This window comes from Oncorhynchus kisutch, linkage group LG15, assembly GCF_002021735.2.
Source record: "Oncorhynchus kisutch isolate 150728-3 linkage group LG15, Okis_V2, whole genome shotgun sequence".
Taxonomy (NCBI): Eukaryota; Metazoa; Chordata; class Actinopteri; order Salmoniformes; family Salmonidae; genus Oncorhynchus; species Oncorhynchus kisutch.
Window position 1 is genome coordinate 11,968,666 of NC_034188.2, and position 10,577 is coordinate 11,979,242.

The window sequence follows — 10,577 nt, forward strand, 5'->3', positions numbered from 1 at the left end:
CTACCCATAGGCGTATTCTTCATCTGAGTCATCGTTTACGCACAAACTCCACGCATGTATGGGACACACGACCATTAAGGTTTAGACCTAAAGGCTACTCACTGCAGTCACTATTGTCCTCCACGCCGCTGTCGCTGACCACTGAGCCGTCGTCCCCTAGCCCGGTGCTTCGTTTGGCTTCAGACAAGAGCAGCTCGTATTCGTACGGAACGCTTTGGGAAGGCTCTCTCAACTCCTCAACCACGTCAGCGAACTCCTGGAGCAGATCAGTTAGCTCCAGCTCCAAGTCTGATAGGGGATTTAGAAAATGGTTTAAATTAGAGTGGGAATAATTCAATTCATGAATTATTTTACACGTTTATTTTAATCAGCCTATTAATTCAAAGAGATTCAAAGTTTTTCAAAAATGTGCCATTAAAAACTAAATCATGTATACCAAACCAAATCAATCCACAACATCTACAACAGCAGGAATCAAATACAATAAAAAACGCTGCAATAATCAATAGCCTAATAATAAAAATGTCAAAAATCAGGTCAACGCTCAAGACTCGCCTGAAAAGTTCTCTGTAGACATTCTGAAAAGCTGGAATTGTGCGTCTATGACTTATAGAAGACAGAAACTGTTCAAGAAGTGAAGTTTCAAGTTGATAGGTGGGGTCTTCTGTTTATAAAGCCTCCATAGACTACTCACAACCGGAAAAGACGCTCTCTGCAGCACCCAATCAGGTCACTGCGCGCGGCTTCTGTGGTTACAGTAGTGAGTGGGCGTCTCGAAAGTAACAGTAAAGGGAGAGGAAAAATGTATGAACGGAACAGTCTCAGAAACCCCAAGATAGATGCTTATGCAACTCCCTGACCGTCACCAGGACCTGGCTTTCGGGGCTTACGCGACAAATATTTTTTGCGCTGATGCTGCAATGGTGTAAAAATAAATTGTAGTCAACTGAATGCACCACTTAGGTAATGGAACTGTGGTTATGTGAAACTTCCAAAGCCATCCAACCATTATAACCACTTCTCAGAATGGTGCTGTGTCTAGCATCTACATAACAAACAGAATATAATAGCATGATAATGTCAGGCTACACTTATACCAAAAACACCATGTCATTTCTTGTAACAATTTAGGATGATTGTGCTGAAATATATATTTTTTTTGTTGCTCTGATTCGTTAGGCCTGTTAGTCACCCTTACATCATTCAAGAAGATCAAAATGCCTATTCCCATGAAACTGACTGGGATCAAATGGTTGGCAATGCATGCTAGCACGGACGTTTCACCTGTAACACGTGAAGAATTATCATTCACGATTGACAGTGATAATGACCTCATTTATAATAAGGTAGGCCTCATTTGGTGTTTTAGGATTTTTTAAAGGAGACAATGTTCCTTTAGCCTCTTACAGCATGTGTAGACATAGACAATCATGCAATTTGGATGTTGTATTGTATGTATATTCTAAAATTATTTTATACAATAGGCGTCATGTCGGTACCAACTTTCATTCAGAAATGATGGCTTAATAGACTACCTGAAACAAACAGCACTATACCACTGGTTATAATAACCGTAAAGTAATTGCCATGTGTGGTCAACTGGTAATTCCAGCACCGTTTTGATTGGGACTGCCGTGAGACAAGCATGGAAACTACGATTTTAGTTTTCACTGAATGTCCGTTTGGATATTTGGTTACAATTAGACTGGGAAATGTTAGCTAAATTGAGGTGAGTGCTCCTGATCATTAGTCTCGCTATATAAAGCAAGGCAGCTCTTCTCTACACACGACTACAGTCTACTTTATGAGCTTCCCTGATGTTTTCCTGAACCTTCCAATGCTTTTCTGATGCATTTCAGTCACTTAGCTTACTGATGCGAATACACATTTGTACACTTTTCCCATTGGCTATTCAAGTCATTTGAAATGTGTTTATATTGTTTAACAAGGCCACATGGTATACGACGTTTCAATAACAATATAGCTGAAACCACTACTGGTTTCATTGACAGCCTACTGAATTTATTCTCGTAATTGTAGGCTAGGCTACTTGCTGATAGATTATTTGAAGTATTATAGTAACAGTAGGCCTACCTACACAATAACCTCATATGGGTTTACTGATCACAATCGATTGAATGAATAAGAAGAAGTGTTGATTCATTTATTTGGCCTTGGAACATGGAAGAAAACAGCGCTGCAGGAAGGGGTCCTGGAAGTGCTGTAGATCAAATGAAATACCTTTGTCAAATTATATAATTACTCCTGTCTCTAAATGAAATCATATCAAATACTACACTAGTATAATTTAGCCTCAGAGGATCAATAGTGTATTTAAAATGTAAATGAAATGCTTTAGATTGTGTTTTGTCACATTATGAGCGCACAGGCCTCGTCTCCAGGCTGGAATCCCGCAAATAGGCGGTGGCAAATATCAAACAGCTGATTGTTGAGTTGTGGCTGTCAATGAAACAGCAGGCAGCAGCTGGAAGGTATTTCGCAATATTTCAAAATACAATTGCGGGGAAAAATCTGTTTGAATAGGTGAGTGCCACTGGAAAATTGGTGGATAATTTCCGCCTCATATTGTAGGCATAAAATCAGTGTATCAACTCTTTTCATTGACCAATGCTGTTGGTTGAATTTAAGACATGTGTCGTTCGTTTTATTGATATCAGTGTGTAAATGTCAGAATAGTTTGACATCTTATAAAAAAATATTATTGTAATGTCTCCAGTCATGTAAAATGACGTAGTTGCAGAAATGATTTTAGAAAAGGCACATTTTTTCTCAGAACACAAACCCCTCAGCCCCTGGTTTTCAGGACTGAGCCCTGAAAGTTATTCAACTCTGTTGATGGCCCCGTGCAACTCACGGCCATATTTTTCTGAGGGGTTTTCAATGGGTCACAGAAATCATCTCGGAAGGAAATTAAAGAACACAATGATGTGATATTGCTAAAATATTCTATCTATGATTTCAACATTTTTGTAATAAATTGTAGGGCTACTGTTGCCTATTATCTATTATAAACAGCCAATCTGTCTATCATATTGCTGTTTTCCCAGGAAAGCATCTTTACTAACATTAGCCCACCTTAAATGCCTAAGTATAAAGTTACTTCATATCATGATTTTTGTTAATTAACCCCCAAGTATTGTCACTGTAAAGGCCCATTATTGTAAAGTAACCTGCAACTATGCTAACCAACCAACAGGGGTCACTCAATAAGTGAGAATGAAACGTTACAATTCATGTCACTGCCAACACAGACCTCTGTCCTACTGACTGATTTACTGGTTGTATGAACAACATAGACACACACTACACATCTGGGGAGGAAAGATTATAGCCCTTTTACAGTCATATTTCTATTTTTAGTTGGTCAATTTTAGAATTGGGGAAGCACTCTGTGACCACAGTGATCACTTGCCATTTGTGGCCACAGTTGACACAGGTGGAATTGGAACTTTGTGGTGGAATAACTTTCCCTAAAACGGACTTCTTTCTCATCATGTATAACAGTACGTATGTTACCACGGTTACAGAGAAGAACCTTTTGTATGTCATATCTAACATCTCATATTCCGTTGTTCCGTTCACCAGAACCATTCAGATAATCATTTTGTATATCATATCTAACATCTCATATTCTGTTGTTCCGTTGTTCCATTCACCAGAACCATTCAGATAATCATTTTGTATATCATATCTAACATCTAATATTCTGTTGTTCCGTTGTTCCGTTCACCAGAACCATTCAGATAATCCTGTTGTATGTCATATCTAACATCTCATATTCTGTTGTTCCGTTCACCAGAACCATTCAGATAATCCTTTTACGTTTACTTTCAATTAGTCAATTCCTCAAACCACTAAACCAGAGAAAAACGCTACAGGAAGAAGGAAAAGAATACTGAGTAACCAGTTGTTCTGATTGGCTGCTGCACACTGTTCAATCAGCTTATTAGGTTACCTGTAGTGGGAGGGGCACAAGGTGTGTGAGTGTTGGCACAGCAGTTCCCAGGTAGGCTACAGGGATCCAACCCCAGTCTTCCTCCCTACACTAGTCTGGCAGAGTGACAGGTGGGAGGGGCGGGAGAGAAGGAGAGGGTCTTAACAGCCCCAGTCTTCCTCCCTACACTAGTCTGGCAGAGTGACAGGTGGGAGGGGTGGGTGAGAAGGAGAGGGTCTTAACAGCCCCAGTCTTCCTCCCTACACTAGTCTGGCAGAGTGACAGGTGGGAGGGGTGGGTGAGAAGGAGAGGGTCTTAACAGCCCCAGTCTTCCTCCCTACACTAGTCTGGCAGAGTGACAGGTGGGAGGGGTAGGTGAGAAGGAGAGGGTCTTAACAGCCCCAGTCTTCCTCCCTACACTAGTCTGGCAGAGTGACAGGTGATGTGACAGATGATACTATGACCTGGGTGGGACTCCTTCAGGTCAGTCAACCATTAGTCAGTCACTTTATCACTTAATAAACCATAGGGCAATTGATCTGTCATGTCATATCTTGTATCTATGTAATTGTCTATGCTAATTACTGTAAAAAAATTACTGTAAAAATCATTGGATGTTTTACGAATAATGCTTGATGATAGCTATTATTCACTATTAACATGGAACATCATCATGTAAATATGTAAATTGTCATATAAATGATGTGTGTGTATGTTTTGTTAAATGCTTTAAAAATATATAATTCCACAAGCATGTTTTGTCATTAGTCATGGTGCAGTAGGTTTGAACAGTAAGGAAAAAGAGGGTGAGATGCCTCAGATTATATTACAGTCCCATTGCGTCCCCAATGCCACCCTATTCCCTAAATAGTGCACCTTTTTACTCTTTGGCGCTGATCAAAAGAAGTGCACTAAATAGGGAATAAGGTGCCATTTAGGACACGACACAGTCCCTTCTTTTACAGTAACCACTGAGCTAGTAATGCCACTGTTAATAATAGATCACAAAAGGAAGCTGTTTCCTTCATAGCCTTCCAAGGAGGATCATTTCCTCATATGAATGTTTTTCCAACCTCACAACAATGTTCTCCAGTGTTTTAGGTTCCCTATTCGGGTTCTCCTTTAGAACGTGGTACATATCAGTGGTTTACTTCACACCAATGTCTTCTAGTGTTCCAAGTCCTACGTTTTCACTTCTATGTTCTCCTTTAGAACGTGTTTGTCACGGTCCATCTCAGGCAGATCCTGTGCTACGGGTCCGTTCAGTTCTCGGTTCTCCTTTAGAACGTGTTTGTCACGGTCCATCTCAGGCAGATCCTGTGCTACGGTTCCGTTCAGTTCTCGGTTCCAGAGGAGCAGGAGGCTGGGGTCCGGGTCGGGTCCATGGGGTCCACGTTCCCCACCCCCTACCAGCTCCTGACCCAGGTCTACCTCAGGGTGGACCAGGGGATGTCTACACCTCCGACCACAGATGGTTATTTATTGAAACTCATTCTAGATGATCTGGTGGCCTACAGGCCTTTTGACTATTTATTTACATGACTGGATGGATTGTTGCACTTTGATGTTTATTGCTGTTGTATGCTTGTAATGTATAGCTGCTGCTGATGAAGAAACAATCTCTCTATCGCAGGATGGACCGAGAGGCCCTGTGTCCTGACTAACCTCAGGCTGGGGAGTGTATCGTCCCACACGATGCCATCGTGGGCCCTGAGGCAGAGCTGGTGAAGTTCATGGTAGTAGTAGAGGACATCAATGACCACGGCTCCTCACTTTGACAACACTGAGATCCATCTGAGTGTCTCTGAGGATGCGCCTGTCCCCACCAGTTTCTTATTGGACGACCAAGCAGAAGACAGTGACATGGGACGTAACAGACAGCTGCAGTACCACCTAGAGGGAGACGGTGGGTTTTTCAGTGTGACAGTAGAAGAAGAAGCAGCCATTTTGTTTTTGGTTGTGCGACAAGGACTAGACCGCGAGACGCAGGATCTTCATGAGATAACTCAAGTGGCCACAGACTGTGGTTCTACCCCACTAAGCGTCACAGCAAAGTTATTCATAAAAGTGACTGACGTGAACGATAACTGCCCAGAGTTTAGCCTGGACAGCACCCAGAAGGTGGTTATTATAGCGGAATCACCCAGAGACACAGCAGTAATCATGGTCAGAGCCACAGACCATTACCTACTCCCTCAGCCCCAAGGTCTCAGAACAGGCCAGGGAACTCTTCAGTCTGGACAGTCACACTGGCCTGATCAGCCTGAGAGGAGACCTCAGAGACCGCCACAGTGACAGTGTTAGTGACAGGGGAGAGGAGGTGGTGTTGAAAGTGTTAGCCAGCGGCCCCCACTGCCCCCCTGCAGACACGGCATAAATGGCATAAAGATCAGGTTCATAGCAGAGCATCAAAACCAGACGATAGTGTTGCAGGAAAACCAGCCCCCCACTGTCTTGGCTTTGCTAGAGCTACCGGGGGATACTAGTAGTGTTAGAGGCTCATCGTATCTTTCCATTGAAGGAGAGGTGCCGTTCTCTTTGAGCCGGCAGAAGGGCAAATATCTCCTGTCAACATCAAAGCCCTTAGACAATGAGATGAAGAGTGAATATCATGTTTCTGTAGTGATGCGTGATGGTGTCAGGGAGCCTGTAGCCCAGGGCTTCCCCAGGAGAGAGATCCAGGTGAGGGTGGTGGATGTGAATGATAATGCTCCACAGTTTCTCCAGAGTCACTATCTGATAGACATAGAGGAGAATAACCCTCCTGGGGCGTCTCTGCTGAGAGTCTGCGCGCAGGATGCACACATGGCGGCGGCCATTTTTAGAATCGACCAAAACACAGGTCAGCTGACGGTTTCTGTACTCCTGGACAGGGAACAACAGGACGTTCACAGATTGACAGTTGTAGCCAGAGATAACGGCTCTCCTCCATTAGAGTCTTCCGTGATGGTAACAATCACCGTCCTGGACCAGAATGATAACACTCCTGACTTCCTCACCCCTCACTTCATCTTCTTCATCCCTGAGAATATACCTCCCCTGACCCAGGTGTCGGACGTGGACACAGGGCTTAACGGGGAGGTGGAGGTGAGGGTGGTGAACAGCAGTGTCAGCCCCTTCGTCATAGACAACGTCCAGGGGACGCTGCGCTACATGGCCGATGTCGACTGCGAGAAACAGGAACGCTACGAGTTAGATCTGCTCGCCACCAACAACGGACGCCCGTCACCTCTGACCTCCGTCGCCAGGGTAACAGTGTTCATCGAGGATGTCAACGACAACCAGCCCCAGGTCATCCTTCCAAGCAGCAACCTGTCGTGTCTCACCATCTCCAAGGGGACCACCACGGGCACCATGGTAACCAAGATCTACGCCATCGACGAGGACTCAGGGTTAAACTCGGAGATCAAATACACCATCGCAGCGCGGGAATCACCGGGCACCTCTCCATCATCCCATCACCACGGTGACAGCAGCAGCAGTCCCTTCCAGCTGGACGCTCGGTCCAGTAATGTGACCTTAGCCCAGAGGCTCATGGGTAAGGACCTGGGGATGCACCATCTGTTCATCGTGGTGACGGTGGGAAACCAGCGCCCCTCCACACCACCGTCTGGGTCAATCTGCTGGTCAACGACACCTTGGAACCATGTCACCTGGAAACTCTACCCAGATCCCTGCCCTACAGACTGGCACAGACGCCCTCTGAAAAGCCAGCTGAGACGCCCGCCTGCGACAGACATGCCCGGTTGATCCTGCTGGTAGGCCTGGGCATCATGGTGGCCTCGCTCTGTCTGTTTCTGGTGACGGTTGTTTTATACATGAAACAGAGGAAGAGATCTAGAGGGGAACGACAGCAGAGGAGGGGGGTAAATGAGAATCAGATTCCTCTACGCATTCAGGAGAGATATTCTTCAGGAGAAGCATTATAATGAGAGATGCTTATTCTGACTGGACTCGAGATATTATTCAGGAGAAGTGTTATAATGAGAGAGATGCTTGTTCTGACTGGACTCTATACTATATGTCGTTGACGTTTCTTGTATACCATGTAAAAAGTATGAAATCAATTCTACAATTAAATACATTTTCACTGTTTCACACAAAGGAGTCTCTATCTCTTTCAATATTCTAAGTTGAAACACTCTGGTTAAATGTCTGATACAATCCAACATACATTTTATCAGTAGGGCTCTAATCCCTATTCACTACATAGTGGCCTACTTTGGTAGGGCTCTAATCCCTATTTACTACATAGTGGCCTACTTTGGTAGGGCTCTAATCCATATTCACTACATAGTGGCCTACTTTGGTAGGGCTCTAATCCCTATTCACTACATAGTGGCCTACTTTGGTGGGGCTCTAATCCCTACTCACTACATAGTGGCCTACTTTTGGTAGGGCTCTAATCCCTATTCACTACATAGTGGCCTACTTTGGTAGGGCTCTAATCCCTATTCACTACATAGTGGCCTACTTTGGTAGGGCTCTAATCCCTACTCACTACATAGTGGCCTACTTTTGGTAGGGCTCTAATCCCTATTCACTACATAGTGGCCTACTTTGGTAGGGCTCTGGTTAAAAGTAGTATACCAAATAGGGAATATGGTACCATTTGTGACAGCCTTTATCTCATCAAAATGTAAGTGAGAATGAAATCAGAGACATTCAAGGTAATTATTAACTTGTGTGAACTGAGTCAGACATCAATGTTGAATAAGGGATACAAATTCCAAACTCGTCTTGTACAAAAGAGTGAAGAGAAGAAAACAAAGTGAAAGTGGATTTAATCACAAGATGTTTATGTTCACTTTCCATTATTTTTAGCTTAATTTTTAACCTTTATTTAACTAGGCAAGTAGGTTAAGAACAAATTCTTATTTTCAATGAGTGGGCCTGTTCAGGGGCAGAACGACAGATTTGTACCTTGTCATCTGAGACTTGAACTTGCAACCTTTCGGTTACTAGTCCAACGCTCTAACCACTAGGCTACCCTGCCGCCCTAATCCCTGGTCAGATCTTCATACTGTGTGCCAGTGTCAGCCGAACGCAAAATACCTAACAAGACCCAACATACTGTACTTCGATCCAGTATTTTCAAAGCTGGGAGACAGTTGCATGTCAAAATAGAAAACTAAAACCTCCATTTATGTTTGTGTTTGTACCAGCAGTTTATTTCTGTAAGAGATAAAACAACAAAAACAAAACATGAAAATGACTTGTGTCCCTAAATAGACAGTAGCTGAACTGAATAGTCACTCAATGTAAAACCATGAACTGTCTGTGTGGGGTATCAAGCTATGGTACACTAGTCCCTTAATGATGACAGTGAGGAGAGAAACACAGAGCAGCTCTAGTCCCTTAATGATGACAGTGAGGAGAGAAACACAGAGCAGCTCTAGTCCCTTAATGATGACAGTGAGGAGAGAAACACGGAGCAGCTCTAGTCCCTTAATGACGACAGTGAGGAGAGAAACACAGAGCAGCTCTAGTCCCTTAATGATAACAGTGAGGAGAGAAACACAGAGCAGCTCTAGTCCCTTAATGATGACAGTGAGGAGAGAAACACAGAGCAGCTCTAGTCCCTTAATGATGACAGTGAGGAGAGAAACACAGAGCAGCTCTAGTCCCTTAATGATGACAGTGAGGAGAGAAACACAGAGCAGCTCTAGTCCCTTAATGATGACAGTGAGGAGAGAAACACGGAGCAGCTCTAGTCCCTTAATGATGACAGTGAGGAGAGAAACACGGAGCAGCTCTAGTCCCTTAATGATGACAGTGAGGAGAGAAACACGGAGCAGCTCTAGTCCCTTAATGACGACAGTGAGGAGAGAAACACAGAGCAGCTCTAGTCCCTTAATGATGACAGTGAGGAGAGAAACACAGAACAGCTCTAGTCCCTTAATGACGACAGTGAGGAGAGAAACACAGAACAGCTCTAGTCCTGAAGACTGAGATCTGCTTCATACAGACCTGGGTTCAAACAGTATTTGAAATCATTCAAATATTTTATCTATGCTTGATTGAGCTTGCCTGCCCCGCAATAGAACCAATAGAATAGCCACTGAAATTATCAGGCCCCGTCCATCTGGCAATCCAGGGAGCCTCAAGGAAACGCTCAAAGATTTTGAATGATTTTGAATGCTATTTGAACCCAGGTCTGGTCTAAGCTGAGGTACTGATCCAGGTTAAGGTGATTGGAGCGTTCTCCGGTTTCCTACTCTGACTAAAGGGATTAAATGTTCCTCGAGGGGAGGTGATGAAAGTTCCTCCAAGGAGCTGCATTAGCGGAGGGGCAGGAGGCCAAGGGGCATGTAGGGAGGGAGGGTAAGGAGGAGGGGGAAGGGGAAGGAAGGGGGGGCAGGTGGAAGGTGGTGGGGGGAGGGAGGGTGACGGTGGAAGAGGTTTTAGTGGGGGAGACTCTGGGTCAAGGGAGGACAGAGGAGGTGGGGGTACGGAGTGAGGGGTTGTAAGTTACATATGGACAGACAGGTGAGAGGCTGGGACGGTGGACCGGGGGGGAGGGGGGGGGGGCAGATGGGGGAGGGTGAAGGTTTGTATAGATCAACAGACAGGTGAGAGGCTGGGACGGTGGACCGGGAGGGGGGGGGGCAGATGGGGAGGG

At 44.5% G+C, this 10,577-nt stretch overlaps 1 protein-coding gene and 1 pseudogene across 1 annotated transcript in view; one reads left to right on the forward strand and one right to left on the reverse strand.

Annotated features, from left to right (window-relative positions):
* Positions 1-704, reverse strand: part of LOC109904967 (regulator of cell cycle RGCC) — a 5,402-nt gene extending 4,698 nt beyond the window's left edge. Inside the window, exons 1-2 of the mRNA XM_020502054.2 lie at positions 556-704; positions 103-288 (exon numbers count right to left, since the gene is read on the reverse strand). Of these exons, the coding sequence (XP_020357643.1) occupies positions 103-288; positions 556-577 (208 nt within the window). The 5' untranslated portion in view covers positions 578-704. The remainder of the gene's footprint in view (positions 1-102; positions 289-555) is intronic.
* Positions 705-1,489: 785 nt separating this feature from the next.
* On the forward strand, positions 1,490-7,989 carry LOC116353678 (protocadherin-20-like; annotated as a pseudogene).
* The last annotated feature ends 2,588 nt before the right edge of the window (positions 7,990-10,577 follow it).